Source organism: Poecilia latipinna, unplaced genomic scaffold (genome assembly GCF_001443285.1).
Source record: "Poecilia latipinna isolate Pla-1442-1.1 unplaced genomic scaffold, P_latipinna-1.0 Scaffold664, whole genome shotgun sequence".
NCBI classification, from domain to species: Eukaryota; Metazoa; Chordata; class Actinopteri; order Cyprinodontiformes; family Poeciliidae; genus Poecilia; species Poecilia latipinna.
Window position 1 is genome coordinate 261401 of NW_015113280.1, and position 16949 is coordinate 278349.

At 37.4% G+C, this 16949-nt stretch overlaps 3 protein-coding genes across 5 annotated transcripts in view; all 3 read left to right on the plus strand.

Annotated features, from left to right (window-relative positions):
- The first annotated feature begins 226 nt into the window (after window positions 1-226).
- Window positions 227-2531, plus strand: LOC106954586 (probable E3 ubiquitin-protein ligase ARI5). The gene is made up of 4 exons (XM_015044210.1): window positions 227-413; window positions 663-763; window positions 1794-1967; window positions 2064-2531. The coding sequence occupies exons 1-4, from the start codon at window positions 323-325 to the stop codon at window positions 2517-2519; spliced, it is 822 nt and encodes a 273-aa protein (XP_014899696.1). The 5' UTR covers window positions 227-322; the 3' UTR covers window positions 2520-2531.
- A 1289-nt stretch (window positions 2532-3820) lies between these two features.
- LOC106954585 (E3 ubiquitin-protein ligase RNF19B-like) overlaps window positions 3821-16949 on the plus strand; it is a 22641-nt gene continuing 9512 nt past the window's right edge. The window contains exons 1-4 of one of the 2 annotated variants that reach the window (XM_015044207.1): window positions 3834-4051; window positions 4190-4296; window positions 4974-5147; window positions 5221-6025. In XM_015044207.1, coding sequence (XP_014899693.1) covers window positions 3961-4051; window positions 4190-4296; window positions 4974-5147; window positions 5221-5676 — 828 coding nt within the window. In that variant the 5' untranslated portion in view covers window positions 3834-3960 and the 3' untranslated portion in view covers window positions 5677-6025. Of the gene's footprint in view, window positions 4052-4189; window positions 4297-4973; window positions 5148-5220; window positions 6026-16949 lie in introns of those variants that run through there. The other variant, XM_015044208.1, reaches the window with a different exon arrangement.
- Window positions 8913-10931, plus strand: LOC106954587 (uncharacterized protein DDB_G0292642-like). Of its 2 annotated transcripts, none has more exons than XM_015044211.1 (4): window positions 8913-9064; window positions 9192-9292; window positions 10040-10195; window positions 10311-10930. In XM_015044211.1, the coding sequence occupies exons 1-4, from the start codon at window positions 8986-8988 to the stop codon at window positions 10770-10772; spliced, it is 798 nt and encodes a 265-aa protein (XP_014899697.1). In that variant the 5' UTR covers window positions 8913-8985; the 3' UTR covers window positions 10773-10930. The 2 variants fall into 2 exon arrangements, with proteins under 2 accessions (XP_014899697.1, XP_014899698.1); XM_015044212.1 differs by having other exon boundaries at window positions 8974-9064; window positions 9138-9292; window positions 10311-10931.

A 16949-nucleotide genomic window follows, 5' to 3' on the forward strand; every position in this document is an offset into this window, starting at 1 on the left:
ATGTGTCACTTTTAACTGGAATCACTGCAAATATAGTAAACAAAACTCAATAATGTTGTTAAAATTGTATTGACAAGTGAATATAAAATTAATTCGGTTCATAAAAGGTTTTAACTTTCTTGTGTGTTGTTCTTCATCATCACTGGTTCGTCTTCATCAGTGCCAATTAAAATGCACGAAGAAAAACAAAAGAGAGAAACTGAAAGTAAACAACAGCTGGCTCTGAAAGTGACGCAGCAGCAGCAGCAGCTCCATTAGGGCACATCTTTTGGCTGCAGACGGACAGAAGTTGGTTCAAGTCGAGGAGCAGAGCAGAAACAAAATGACCACGCAGGGCCACGAAGAGAAAAGATACGACCCCAGAGACACGACGCTGAAGTTCGTCAACAGACCTGATGCTCTGGATCCGATGCGTGAGAACCTGTTAACTGTTATTGTGTTGGTGCTGAAGTGACTTTGCTTATTTCCAAAGAAACGGAAGGAGCGTTTTGTTTTAGAGACCTTAAAAACACTTACATGCAAGTCAGTGGGTACATGAGGACACCATGTGTCGTCGTGACAGCTAAAAAAAACAAGATGGCATATTATTATTATTATTATTATTATTATTATTATTATTATTATTATTATTATTATTTGAGTCTGTTCTCTGCTCTGTTAAGCCCCAGACGAGGGAGATCAGTGTCTCCGGGCGGAAATGTCCTGCGGTCACGCTGTCACCCCGCAGTCCCTCACTGGGTGGTGTCGCAGCCTGCTGGATCAGGTACTTTCCAACAGTTAAAAATTTACTTTTGTTTTCTCACTAGCACATGTATTGTTGAAGAGAAGACTCTGTGCAAAGATCCAGCATAAAGTCCAAGATGAGACATGCAGCCCAGTTTTATGTTGTGGGCCATAAACTGGGCCAGTGTACCATATTTCAACAGTATGACTTACTGTCAAAATAATGATTTTAATTAGGCATTTCTTTATTTTTTTCAACAATAATCAGTTCATATGATCCATCATTACAATATAACCAATACAAGACATAGTAAGGATGCTCATATTTAATGTTATAAAGCTAAGAAAGATGTATTGCAAGTAAAATGTCCACTGAAATTATCCAGCAATTTTAATGCAGTGCTTTATTTTAATTTACTTCAATCCAATTCTCTTCTCAACCTTCATCTTAATTATCAAATTTAATTTATGGTTGAATGTTGGTGGCAAACAATGCAAGAGAGAAGATTTTAAACAGTTAAAACAAACAACAAATGACAGCAGATCTATGGTGCCTTGAATTAGAGGCTGGTGCTGAAGAACCTACAGTTAATATCCAAGTTAATCATAATCCATAACAATAGAGTTGTTGTTTTTTATTTTAACATGTTTCTTACTGTAATATGTTCTGTAGTGGACTAACCAGAGATCCAAACTGAATCTAGGACTGCTGTAGGAGACCAAAGAGACGCCCACTCACATTTTGTATGTTCTCATCAGGACAGGAATGCTTAGCAAGCTCTTAACAACCAGCATTAAAATATATTTTAACCTGAGGTGTAGATTTAAGTAGTTTTCCAGTAAAATTTGTCAAATGTCACTGAGTACAACACAAATCAAATTTATAAACTTGACATTAAAAATCAGAGAGCTGCTCAGTGGGACTGTGAACTCTTCACTCATCAAATTCATCTTTCAGGATGTTGTGCTGTGCAAAACTAGATGGATTAAGTGCATGTAAATGATGCTTGATATCAAGACTCAATCAATTCAAGTTAATGATATTGTTCCCTAAATATTATAAATTTCAGGGCCAGTATAAATTTAAGTGCCCAGCTCTGAAGGACGGCACCCTGCACAAGTGTGACGCTCTGTGGTCGTATCAAGAGGTCCGTCGCCTGGCCGTTCTGACCGCTGCAGAAATGCAGCATTTTGAAGAGAACATGGCCCGTCTGGCTGCTACAGAGTACTGCGATTTTAAAACCGTAAGCATCATGCTAACTCAAGACAAATTCATGAAACATTGTTCTACAATGTGGTAACTTCTTTCCTTTTGTTTTCTCTTCTTTTTCGCCCTGCAGTGTCCTGGCTGCAGCTCCTACATTGAGAGAGAGGACCTGACTAACCTCTGCGTTCAGTGCTTAGTTTGCACAGCAGATAAGAATGCAGAGGTCCAGTTCTGCTGGCAGTGCTTGAAGCCATGGAAAGGTCCGGCTCCGCGCTCCGATCGCTGTGACAATAACGGCTGCATCAACCACGACCTGCAGCTGCTCAGGAACTGCAAGACCACATCCTTCCCTGAGGTCCAGGGGGTCGAGAACTGTCCCTCCATCCGGGCCTGTCCCACCTGCGGACATAAGGTGGAGCACGACAAGACGGGCTGCAAGAACATCATCTGTCCTCGCTGCCAGGTGGAGTTCTGCTTCGTGTGTCTGAAGCTGACTCCTGAGTGTCTGAAGACCAGCTCCTACTTCATCCCCTGCAGTGCTGGTGTGGCTCCCAGACAGACAGCCATACCTGTGTGGCACAGAAACTAAGAGTTGTTGTTTCTTGACAAAGTTAATTTTATAACTCTAAAAATGTTCCAGGTCTTCTTGTTCATGTTCATCACCTTTAACAGTTGCTTTTTTTTGTTAGTTTTCAACCTGACAACTTGCTTTTCAAATATGTTTGTGACCTGATTAACAAATAAAGTTCATATTAAACTGATTTTGTTTACTGCCTGGTCTGTTGAGTGCAGTTGGGTGTAAAACTAATCTTTAAGCAGGCAAAGCCCAGTAGTTGTTATTCAGAATATCTAAAGATGGCATATGTAGCTCAAACGTGTAACATAAACAACTGTTGCATTATATTTACATGATGATGAAAGGTCCCTATAATTACAGATATGTTTCATTGTTTTATTAGTGCACAGTACTAAATAATCTCAAGTAGTTCAATGTGTCTGTTTATCAGTTACACATCTACAGTGTTAAATGTTGGTGATGTGCTGAACTCAGTTATTTAAAGCAAAAACTCCTCTGACTGGCAAACATTTTCATCTCCATGTATAAGAGAATATTTTCACTTTCTGTTTCACTTTGACTCCAGTTGGGGCCTGGGTCCAGTTGAACTAGTTTGACCTTTACTGAGATGACATACGGCACACCAGAGACCCCTTTCTGTTTTAGGTTCATAACCCCTGAAGTGTTTTGATTTGTGAATAATCTTCCTCATTTTTAGACCTCAAACAGTTTGAACTGGTTTAACTCTTCCAGGTTGATGGGCAGTAACAATTGCTTTTCCAAGATTGCTGGTGTTTTTCTAATCTGGCACTGAATCAACACCATGGTGCAAATCACAGTAGTCTATAATAATAATAATAATAATAAAGGTTATTTTGTTCCTTAATAAACAGATTATTCCATTATAACTGATGACTCCTTCAGTGAACATTAAATAAATGTCCACTCTTTATTTTGAATCCAGTTGTTAACAAAATGAAAAGCCTTCATGTTTCAGAATGAATTAATTTCATAAGTTGAGAGACTGATCTGAGTTAGTTTTGATTACTGAGGGTAAACTGATTATAAACTGAACACATCTGCATTAAATCCAATGGAAGCAAAAGGATTTAAAGTTTTGCCTTTAGTGACATCTACAGGATGCAACTGTATTTTCTGCCAGTGATCTTGTAACCAGGGTGTGTTTTGTTTTCCACTAAGACTGCTTCACCAAAAACATAATTAAAATTATGTTTTAATTTTATTCCCTTTGCTCTAAGTTACATTACATTAATATGAGTGTAAAAATGAATGCATTCAGCCAGACAGTTTGACTTCATGTGGATGCTGTACATTTAAATTTGTAGAAGAAGAAACTGAAAGTAAAAGCCAAGCTTGCTTTAGGAGTGTTGTGACAGCCTGCCGTCTCAGATTATTTCCTGGTTGAAGTCAGACACTTTTAGCCGACAAATTGGAAGAACAAAGTAGGTCTGAAATGAACAGCTCAGATCAGGACGAGAAGGGATACGACCCCCATGACGCCACGCTGAGCTTTGTGGATAGACCTGATGACCTGGATCCTCCATGTAAGGACTAAAAACTATGCTGCTGTTTTACCCATATTTGTTATATTTATGTATTTGCTTCTGAATTAAGTTTTACTTGTACATTTTTCAGTATAATCTACACTATTACAGTGTCCAACTTACTGTCTGCTCTATTAGTCAGTGATGATGATGATGAAGACCAGGGTCTTAGAGCTGAGATGTCCTGTGGTCACGCTGTCACTCCACAATCTCTGACTGGCTGGTGTCGCAGCCTGCTGGATCAGGTATGTAATGACATCACACATGTTTTATATGCAACATTTTCTTACTTTGGTCATTTCTTGTCACTGTTGTACCTTTTAACGTGCTTTGTACATAAGAGGAGACAATTTCCAAAATCAAATTTAGTCTAGCTTGTTTCTAACTCAGTCCAAACAGTGGGATTCATTAATAATATGGTTGTTATTAATGAATAGGAAATAAAACGATAATTATGGAGTGAACTTCATTTCATTTGGTGTTGGCTTGTTTTCTGTCTGTCCATTTAGGGTGGATCCTTCTTGCAACCGTGATGCATTTAGGTGAACAGTGCTCACGTATGTTTGAGTTTAATGTCATGGAGACAGAGTTGCCAGCCTTTCTTGAAGGCATCATGTTTTTCATTTTGTAGTACATTTTCATTTCTTTGTTGTTCTTCCTTTAAAAAAACACCAGGTGTCAATGGCTGCCAATTTTTTCAGTGGTTGACCAAGACATTGCAGTCCTCAGTAGACTGGAGACTTTTTGACCTGCTTCCCTAAAACCAGAAATTAGTTCAGTATTTTTTTAAAAATACATATGTTGTGTTTAAAATGAGACAATGACATAAACCCCCATTCAGGGTTTAACCCATTTGTTCAAACACCAAACCAGTTGTTCTGCATCTTTATGGTTACATGTTGCTTTTATCTGACCATCTTAGGGTCAGTACAAGTTCAAGTGTCCTGCTTTTGACGAAGACACCCAGGAGATTTGCGGCGCTGTGTGGCCGTATCGAGAGGTGCGTCGCCTGGCGGACCTGAGCGTTGAAGAGATGGAATACTTTGAGGAGACCATCGCTCGTCTGGCTGCTGCAGAGTACCAGGAGTTTAGAGAAGTAAGTGTCTCTAACTTCAGGTCAGTCTTCACTTTAGCTGTTCTACTTAAAACATCATGTCTTCCTCTTACAGTGCCCTGGGTGTAAGAGCTACGTTGAAAGAAATGACCTGACTAACCTCTGCGTTCAGTGCTTAGTTTGCGTTGCAGACCAGAAGAAACAGGTCCAGTTCTGCTGGCAGTGCTTGAAGCCGTGGAAAGGTCCGGCTCCACGCTCCGATCGCTGTGACAATAACGACTGCAAAAACCACGACCTGGAGCTGCTCAGGACCTGCAAGACCACATCCTTCCCTGAGGTCCGGGATGTCAAGGATTGTCCCTCCATCAGGGCCTGTCCCACCTGTGGACAGACAGTGGAGCACGACAAGACGGGCTGCAAGAACATCACATGTCCTCGCTGCCAGGTGGAGTTCTGCTTCGTGTGTCTGAAGCTGACTCCTGAGTGTCTGAAGACCAGCTCCTACTTCATCCCCTGCAGTGATGGTGTGGCTCCCAGACAGACAGCCATACCTGTGTGGCACAGGAAGTGAAACTGCAGAAACAGATGCTTCCTGTTGAGCTCTTCGTACTGAAACCTGGATGAAATAATCTCAAAAATGTTGCTGTTCCTTTTATTCATGTTCATCAACTGTGAAACTTATTTATTATATTTAGCAACATTTTTATTCTCATATTATATCCTACATTGGCAATCATTTCTTCTTTGGCCTCCTATTAACTAATAAAACATATTTTTTTGTTAAAAGTGTTTAACTCTGTTTCAAAGTTGGGGGTCCATCTGAAATGGAGATTCATTTTTTTAGCTTAATGTGGAATTTGCGTCTCTAAAATCATTGTGTTAAAATGTTTTAGAAAATTTGAATCTGTTTATTTGAAACTGAAAATTAAAGGATTTTTTGTTGTTTTAAAGTCAATAAATACATAGAAATGTAAAACAGAAAAATCTGGCAGATAAAACACCATCCTTCTTAGCTGCATACTTTATTTGTACTGATTAAGGAGGGAGTCCAAAAAGCTTTCTTTATAAATTCACTAAGTGAAAAATTAATTCCCCACCAGGAAGAAATTAACTTAGTAAAATATGCACATTTTATTTGTCCCCAATAAGCTAAACACTTTCCTCTAAGACAAAATGTGATGATCTGCATTCATCAAAGTGATTTAATAAACAAAAGTACAAAATTATTTACTTGGACTAAACCATTAATTATCATGTCTGATGACTTGGAGGCTCCTTCCAAAAGGTCGATCTTGTATCTTAATGCACATTGTAAATGTTGGAGCGTGAAAATGAAAGTTACATCACAAATCCTTTGGCTCTCTGAGAGGCTGGGCCTTGGTGAATCTGAAAAGTACCTGGAAGTTTTTTATTTTACTGCCAAGTGATCTTGACAAAGACATTAATAATGTATTATAAACTGGGGAATTAAGGGGAAACCCCATTTAGGAGGAAAGATGACATTAATTTTGTTTTAATTATTCCAGCTCTTATTTCCTGAAATGTTGACATGTTTATCATTTAGGTCCAAATCAATTTAATTACTTATGTGACCCTTCATATGACTCTCTGTACCTTGTCTATGTATTTAGTGTTTTATTTGGTATTGTGAAATGTGTGTTATTATGTGATAAGTAGGAAGATTGGCATTTGCATATTCAAAATAAATAATTAAAAAAAGGGACAAAGGCAAGCACAGTTCACGTCCATAACATGTAATATTTTTTTCTTTTTTTCTTTGTTTTTTTTTTTTTAGCATATGTCAACAATATATGGACCATCATCTAATATATCTAACAAGAATATATTAAGTTAGTCATATAGTGTCTAATTAACTTAATTACATTAAGTCTTAATATATTTTGTTAATCAAACCCTGGTCAGATCGGGGTTTTTTTAAGCCACGCCTTTAACACAAATGACAGCAAATAAGCTCCTCTGTCGTCATAAATAAACGCTCTCCCTGCCGCTCAGCCACTTCACTTTACAGCTTTAATCCCGGAGAGTAGAGATTAAAGTCATCAAAAGAAGAAGCCATGGTTTGCCAGGTCCTCATCTGTTTTGAACAGAACAGGAAACTACCGATTGACGTGTGTAAACAGGAAGAGGATCTGGCCATCACTCCTGTGGGGAAACTGAAGGAAAAAATACAGGAGCGACGCCCAGACGCAGGTAAATACACCTGCTGAGAAATGATCATTTCAAATTTATTGAGACATGGAGCAGATGAAATAATGAGATTTAGTTTAAAAAGCCGATTTTCAGTTTTAAAATCCACAATTATCACTTATGTGAGACATTCGATGCTATTTGTTCTAAACCGTTTTAAACAATTCAGGATATTAGGTGTGTGCAATTTGTCTGATGAGAAGACAGGCTGTACGAGTAACTTGAGCTGTGATTACGTCATATATGAACGCTTTAATTTATTTTAGGTTCTATAAGGCATTTTCTTGGGAAACAAAATCCACTCTTGTTTGTTTTGGACATCATCTTACTGTGTCTTTCGGTTTTTATTTACGCAAAGGTCCGTCTTTGAAATGAACGTGATTTATTTCATTTTAAATGTTCACTAATATATGTGCATGTGTTTCTTTGCAGAAAAGGCCAAAATGGGTCTGATCTACAAAACCCAAACCCTGGAAGAAACCCAGATGTTGGCTGAATACGGAATCAAGCACAAGTCTGAGATCCAGGCGGTGGTTCGCTGTGACGGAGGCCTGGAGCTGATCGTTTCTGCTCCGCTCTGATCCACTCAAACCGGACATCTGCCTCTACTGCATACATCTCCTTCTGTTTCTTGAAAAGATAATGCGTCATTATAATACATAAGTGAAGTATGGTCATGAAGATTATAATAATTATCAAAATCTTCCACCAGGTTGAAGTGTTTTGATGTTTCTCTGTTAAACCCGTTTAGAAAGCTGCTGTCTAAAACCACATCTGTTGTTCAATCTGAAAAAGACACGAGCAATTTAGAGACAAGAAGATCACAAGATAATATATATCTATTTGTGAAAAATGTAAAAAAAAAAAATATCTGTAAAATGGAAACAAAAATGAATACGCCCAGTCATTCTTATACATTATTGTTGTTTTTCACCCTAAAGCCCTAAACCCTAACATCTCATAAAGAGAAGTCTGATCTCCACATTCCCGCAGCAACCATTTGTCCCCTTATTTTTATTTATTCATAATCATCTGTCATTATTAAATTATTTCTTATTGTTCTTGGTTATGTGTGTATGTGCGTGTTTGTAAAGCTGTTTGAAATAAATTATTTAATCGTAATGATATTTGGTCGAAAATGTGAATAATTACTGAGGTTTGTTTTTCACACGTGTTTATTGTAGATAAAACTTTAATCAATTCAATGGAAAATGAAAAGTGATGAGACATGGAAACTGTAAATTAATTTGAATGCTTTTGCTCTTGCTTTTGTCTGCATATGCTTGATGCTCAAAAATAAATGAAGTACCAATTATTACGATCTTTGTCAGAATATTCATTCTTCTTCATAAACTGATTATTCATACCAGTTAGTTTTTATGAAGGTAAGGCACGATCAATAAAAGTTATTACCTAATATTTACCCTTTTTATGGTCGTGATTTTTCGCTGTTGTTCATTAAATGTCATTCATTCACTCATCCATCCATCCATCCATCCACCTGCTCTTCTTTCCATGTGGGCGTATCTTAAGCGATCAGCTGCAAAGCGAAAGTCACGTGACCCGTAAAGAATAACCGGGGCCGAAATCGAAAGAGTTTCCTTCTATTAGGCCAAATACAATATAAAGCTGATTGTTTTCTGCATCGCAGGAGAAGTAAAAAAAATCTTCCATGATGAACTCTAAAACGAAGCGCTACAACCTGAGCGACTCTACAATCCGACTTGTGGAAGAAGAGGATCAGTTTGACTGTGAGTGGCTCGTTTCGTTTCATCAGCGCTGTAGCTGTAACAGTTTTCACTGAATTTGTAATCTTGTTTACAGTATGCATCGTTTGTATTTAAATATGCTGGAGGATCTCATTGGATGTTTCTGCAGTTCTGTGTGAAGGTTTTGATTCCCCGAGAGCCCGGATGTCCTGCGGACATGTGGTGACCCCGATGTCTCTCACGAAGTGGTGCCAGCAACTGCTCAAACAGGTGGGATATGACGGTGACCTCACATTCAGCCCGAAAATAGAAAAAAAAGACAATTGTAAGATAGCTTTTGATACAGATGAAAAGTAATAAGGTGTTTCCTTGTGGTGTTTATTTTTTTAGATTATTTCCGCAACAGAATGATGCAGACAGCTATTTTTCAGATCTAGTTTTCTGGTCATTAAATGCTTTTTTAATCTAATTTTTTAACAAATATTAAAATCTTATTAAAGAAAATGTATCTATCCTCTCTTTCGTTTTTTTCAACATTTTGTTTCCTTTATTTGAGTTGTAGATACCCGACTTCCAATTTACAGAAACAGAGAAAAACCAAAAACAAAACCTGTGCAAATCTTTTAATTATAATACTCTGACTTAGGACTGTAGTTCTAATGAAATTCATAATTTTTGCTTTTATGAATGTAAAATGTGAAATATTTTTACTCTGATGTGTAAATCAGTCACAATCTGATTAGTTTATTTCTCTACAGCAGATTCACTGTTAAAAAATGAAAGCTAACTTTCCAAAAACAAGTTATCATTTGTGAAATTTAAAGCACCGTGTCATTTATTATCACAGTATTTTCTGTGTTGACATAAAACATTTTAACAGTGTGTTTTGATGGTGTAACATTGGCAGAATATTGACAACTGGTTAGAAGGAAGTGAAGAATCTGCTTATCACTTATTGTTGAACTTACAGTGTTTTTATCTTTAATCCTGATCATTTTTGTGATTGTTTAAATAAAGGGAAAATCCAGGTTTGTGTGCGGTCAGTCTGGCTGTAATGCTGAGTGGCCTTATCAGGAGGTTTGTAAAATGGCCCTGCTGACCCCTGAAGAAAGGAAGAACTTTGAGACGACCATGGCCCTGAATGCTGCCGTCGGAGATCCTAACACAAAGTTTGTAAGTATCTTATTAATGACGTAATTATAACTGCACACAGGCTTGAGTCTGACTCAAATCCTTCTGTTCCCTCTCTCTCCTCCCAAACACACATACAATGTCAATCACCTGACAGTGTCCAGGCTGCATGACTCCTGTGACCAGAGGGAGCAGCTCAAACCTCTATGTCTGCTGCCAAGTGTGTTCAGCAAAGACCGGACGCAGCTTTGGGTTCTGCTGGCAGTGTCTGAGGGAGTGGAAAGGTCAACAGCCTCGATCCGACCGCTGCGAAAACGACGACTGCCACAATTCTGCCCTGAAGACGCTGAGAGAGTGTCCAGAAGTTAAAATTAAAACTGTGAATGGAGTCAAAGGCTGTCCGTCAGTCCGTGCCTGTCCGACCTGTGGCTCACTGATCCAGCACACTGGGATAGGATGCAAAAACATTTCATGTCCAAGATGTAAGATGTCGTTTTGTTTTGGCTGCCTAAAGACAATTAGTGAATGCAGGACCACAGGAACCCACAATGTTTACGGAGTGTGCTCCATTGACATTGTTCCCAGACAGACGTCTATACCTGTGTGGCAGAGGAAATGATGTGAATTATGTAAACCACCACTGCTTTTTGATTACCTGCTTCTTCTTTGCTACTCATTTAAGATCCTTCAAATCCAACAACAATTATGACAATTCCAACAATATTTGTACTCTACTCATTATAAACTAGCTACCAGCTGAACGTACTAGCTACGTTCAGCAACGTCTGATTACCAGACGTTGCTGAACAAATAAAAATGCTGCTGTTGTTCTGGCTATATAAAGAGTGTGTCATGAAACTTGAAATTTTGCATTTGTTTATATCCACACAAAGTCAGTTTGAAAAATACATAGTGAAATAATTCAAGCTTTTGTTTTTTTTTTTTTTTTATAATTTTGAAGATTTAAAATAAAGTTTTGTTTTTTTTTACTTTTGAAATGTACATAAGAAAATGTGTTTTAATAAAGAAATATTATGGTCATGTAATGACATTCTACTAAAGGGACGACTTCTGAGTCGGCAGTCACTGACAGCCTCTGCAAAGATGTTCAGTCACAAAACATATTTGTAAAAGAGTCTGGTTGCTCACAGAGTATTCTAGTATTTAATGGAAAGTTTAGTGGACAGAAAAAGTGTGCGAGGGAAAGAAGCACAACCAACACACCTTCACATCTGTCTTACAAGGGCTAAAGAGAAAGACGGCCACAATGTTACTGAGTGATCTAACGTCCTCTTTTCACACGAAAGAGGATTTCATTTAGGAAACCAGGGTTCCACAGTAAAGAAGCAGACTAAAGAGGCCGAGTGTCTTGATGCCAAGTGGGAAGTTTCCACTGTGATCTGCCGGTGTTTGTTCCCTCGTTCAAATTCAGTGCAGTCCTCTACCAGGGAATTTTAGAGGACTCTCGGCTGATGAACTTTAAGGAAATGTTGATTATTTAATTTCCCAAAAGGACTTGGCACCTGCCCTCACTGTAACACCCACTGGCTTTAATTACAATCTCTCTGTTCTGGCCTAAACCTGGTAGAGAATTTATGGTAGTCATGAAACAACGTCACCAGATCCAACAACTTCAAAGAATGCCGCTATCAAAGCAACCTATCGGTCTGATAAATTGTAACAGTAACTGTGATCTCAAAAATAATTGTCTTTAGACACAAATTAATCCTACCTTATTTAATTACAAGTGATTATAGAGGCTTCTTTTCAAGGTAGACAGTGGCATTTTATTTTTTAGGTTTTATTGGCTCAAGTGACTTTTATTTAATAGTGCACTGACAGGAAAGTGGGTAATGAGAGAAGGCATGAGCCAAAGATCACCAGGCTGGGAATCAAACCTGTGACTGCCACGTCGAGGACTAAGGCCTCCATATGTGGGTTTTGTTTAACCCCTGCACCACCACAGCACACCCATTCCTATTATATTTTGAGAAGCTTGTTTAAAATCATTTATGCCAAACTAGACAAAAAAAGTCCCAGAAGCAGCCACATAACTGGATGGTGCTGCTCCATATTGAAATAATAGCACCAAACTGTTGCCTTAGATTTGTTAATCTCCAATTGTACCATCTTCAAAGGACCCGGTAACGGTGGAAACCATTGAAGTACAATACATTTTGTACTTTAAGATTCCCTGTGAGATTATTTTAGTTTTGTGAAAGATTGTTCAGATCTGTCAATGTTTGATTTTGGAGAACCTGTGCACAGCCTCAGCTTCCTGTTTGTAGCTAAATCTCTGTGTGGCCTTCTGCTCCTGTAGCCCACCTGGTTCAACATCTAACGCGCATTCAGACAGTTTCTGCAGGAATTTGCAAAGAGATGCTGTTGACTTTACTTTACTCAATCTAACTCCAGTCAGTGCATTCTCTTCTGACAATGTGTCATTTTATCCACACAACCTCTGTTTTCTTTTATTTGGACTATTCTCTCTAAACAGAGAGGAAAGTGTGCGTGACAACCTCAGTAGTTTCTGAAAAACTCATTCCAGTCAGTCTGGCTTTAAGAAGTCATGTCCAAGATCACTTAGATAAACTCTTCCTCATTGTGATGCTGACTTTGAGCTTCATCAGTTCACCTTCACTGCACCCAGATGACTAATGCATTGAGTTGCTGCAGCATTATTGATTGATTGATTGGCTCTTCTATAACAAGTTTATTTAGGGTTTTTCTACAGTCATAATCAATAAACTACAGTATGGTTCGAGATAACAACCTGAATTGGTCTGATGTAACACTCTGATTTTAAATGTCATGTTTTATTAGCTGTAAGAAAATTAAATAACAGTAATAATGACTTTCAAACAGACTTCTGTCATTACTTTATCTGATCTGTGGTAAAGTTCCTAAAATAAATTGAATTTTCTGTAGTATTCTAATTTATTGAATTGGTTTGTATGTTAAGACGTGATTGTTAAAATAAACTCTCACCATCTACAACAACTCTTTAAAGAACTTTGAAATAAAATGAGTAACGACAATGTCTAATTTCCTTTTGGGACTAATAAAATATTTTTGATTTGACCTGATTTAAGCTGATGTAAAAAAGTGGTAAATGAGTGGCCTGTGTTCCATATGTCAAATTTTAGACGTTAGCAACAAACTCTCCTAAGACTTGTACTAAACCTACCGGTTAGAATGGTATTTCTTTCAGTAGGAAGCTGATAGAAAATAAAAATCATGAGCCAAATATTTATTAGGTGCTTTCCAGATCGTCACTCAGTTTTTGTTTCATTTTCTTTGTTTGTTGGAAAACTGAAGTTTGCCATTTGGCATTCCTTTGTGTTATGAAAAAGCAACAGGAACTGGTTTTTTTTGTTGTTGTTTTTTGGTTACATATTTTCCTGTTGGCCTCAGTGTCAGATCTCTTTTAGTCATGATGGTATTTACCATCAATCTCTGTAATTCCTGTTATAAAGTGCATTTTAGTTTCAGCTTTTGCAGCTGCTTTTATTTAGATTCTAATTAAATTACATTTATTTGATACAATATTTTTATAGAAAAGGACAGCAAATGTTTATCCCAGTTTGGTGGATGTCAGTATTATTTTTACGGATTTGCACTTTGCAATTTGTTAAATAAAAAATGTGTCTGTTCACTAATTGTTCTGAAAAAGTGGCATCCCCCAAACTTGCAGCTGTCAGAGCTGATTTAATAGAATTGATACAGCATTGCTATCTGTGAGCATTCATGACTTGTTTATCAGCTGAATGAAATGTTGTAGTTGCAAAGTGAAAGAGAAAGCTGCTGTTTTCTGACTCCCTCTCTGCGGTCATGGGAGTGCCTCTTACTGTTTGTTCATTTCAATGGTGGCTCAGCGGCAGAAATCTTTTCTGCGACGGCAAAGTGAAGAAGAGCCGTATCAGTCATTGGTGATTCACTATGAAGGAAGGTAAGGTCACCATGCTGAGCTGATAATAATTATTTGTTTAAATGTCTTTTATTAATGTTGTTCCATAACAAATCGTCCCACAGACATGAAGTATTATGGGTTGAGAAACCAAGGAGCAACATGTTACCTGAACAGCATTCTGCAGGCTCTGTTCATGACCAGAGAGTTCAGAGAGGCTGTAAAAAGGTTAGTGAGTAAATCAAAAAGCATTTTTTGTGTTGGAAGAAATATTTGGAGGGTTTTTTTGTTTTTCTATATATATTCTGCATCTCTGACAATATCCTATAAACAGTTGCTCAAAACACCATAAAGACGACATCAATGTTCGGCTCAATACTTTGTTTGAAAGTTTAAAGGAAAAAACATCAGAAACCACAGAAGTTACAAAGACACTGAGAATTGAAAAAGGTACGTAATCAGATGCATTTATCTACTGTTAGCTTGTTTCTGAATAAAGGACGATGTTGTGAATGCTTTATCTTCAACATAAATCTTGACAAAATATAGAAGAAACATGGGTGAACATGAAATATGAAAAAATACATCATTTTATGTATCATTCTTTCTTCATTCTTCCAGTGTATGAACAGCAGGATGCTGGTCAGTACCTGGAGAAGATTTTATCTGATGTCAGTGATGAAGCGTCAAAGGTAAATTATTCATGAAATCACTTTGGGATCGGTAAGGAGAGGGCGCTACAGAGTGTGAATGAAAAATAAAAGCTGTTAGATTTTAAATCAAATTGTATTTTCAGGTATTCAAAGGAGAGCTGATTCACAGGACTGTTTGTGATCAATGTGGCTCACATACTGATGACGAAGTGCCATTTTTCTTTCTTTCTCTCCCACTGATGGATTCTAAAAATGGAAACTACAGTGTGGTAAGAAACAACCTGCAAAATGGAAACCATTTTATGTGTTAGACAAAACTCATAAAAGTAATCTGGAATAATCAATGATTTACTTATTACTTAGTAGAAACTGTGTTGGTAAACACAAAGTACCTGGTGAAGGTTTGTGCAAGTAACACAAAGTGTATTTCCAGGAGGACGGGATTCAGGAGTTTTTAAAGGATGTAGAGTTTTGTGGAGAAGACCAGATGTACTGTGATGAGTGTAAATACAAACGTGACACTACTGTTGTAAGTAAAGGGAAACTTGTTTTACAAAAGATTGCATTTATGTGCAGTAAACATTCTTGGTTCATTTATGGAAAACAGACAATTTGACAACATTATGAAATATTTTAACAATACATCAATCTGTACATATTTAAATACACATTATATAAGGACACACTGCCATCTTTTTCTTACCGACTAATCAGAATAAATATTAACTAAAGTATTTGCATTAGCTAAACACCCTAATAAGAGAGACTTTTTAGAGATTTCTATAATTTCATTCAAGTTCTGAAGTTTACATACGTTTTATTGGTAGCATTGTCTTTAAAACTTTATGACCTGAGTCAAATGTCTTGGCTCCATAAACTCTCACTACAGCAAAGCTAAAGTTTTGGTCCATTTTCCCTGACAGATGTTTTAACTGCTTCATGTTTGTTGACAGCCTAGTTCAGGAGTTTGTGATGAACTCTCCAAAACACTTTGTTGTTCTCAGTTCCTTCTCTAACTAAATTGGCAGTATAATTATGGTCGTTGTCCAGTTGGATGACCAATGTGTACCCATCCTTTAACTTCCTGGTTGATGTCTTTAGATGTTTCTTCAATATTTCCACTTCATGTTCTTTTCTTATTCCATCTATTTTGCACCACTTCCTCCTGCAACAAAACACTTTGCAATAGTGGAAAAAAAATCATAGTAAATCAATAAATTGTTGGTCCTAGCTAACATAAAACAGAAAATATTTAGTTTGTGAAAAATGTTGTGCATATATCGTTACTGTAAATATCAGCTTTTAACCATATTGACAATGTTGTGTTTCATATAGAAATATAAACTAAAGCTTCATCCAGAGATTTTGATTTTGCTGCTGAAGAGGTTTGAATACAACTATCACCGCATGTCGTACAGTAAAGACAGCCGTGCTGTGGATGTTTGTTACACCATCGACTTACCTGAGGTATATTCAGATTATTGTGATTATTGTCCATTTTCTTTCCAGTTTCCAGATTAATGTGTGTTTTGTTGATCAGAACCAGACATATGAACTGTACGCCTTGGTGGAGCACTTTGGGTCTCTGACAGGTGGGCATTACACAGCAACAATCAAATCTGAGGATGAAGACAGATGGTACGAGTTCAATGACTCCAGTGTGACACTGGTGAGATGATTATGCAATAGCAGGGCTTTTAAAGAGGTTTTTAGGTTTAATATTCCACTTTGTAATAATAACACAATGCTAGTTTGATATTGTTTTGTTTATAACAGCTTAGTGACCACGGGATCCAGAGAAAGTTTGAGAAGTAAGCGTCGTCCATTTTTCTTCATTTTCACTGTTTATCATAAACTAACTTCACATTCTTTTTATACCAGATCTCGAAGTGCCCACCTCCTCTTTTACAGGAAGAAAAGTAAGAAGAAATCAGACTTTTTAATCATTTATGCTGGGTCCATTTTGCCAATACTTTCTAATGTAAATTTCAGGAATTGGTTCACAAGATGAAGAACAACATGGAGAAAGATGGGCTGAAGAAGAAGGACAGGCTGTAGAAGAAATATGGGCTGAAGAAGAAAGATGGGCTGAAGAGAGAAATGTTGTAGAAGAGAGACGGGCTGAAGAAGAAGGGAAGGCTATAGAAGAAATATGGGCTGTAGAAGAAAGAAAGGTTGAAGAAGAGAGATGGGCTGAAGAAGAGACGGGCTGAAGAAGAATGAAAGGTTGAAGAAG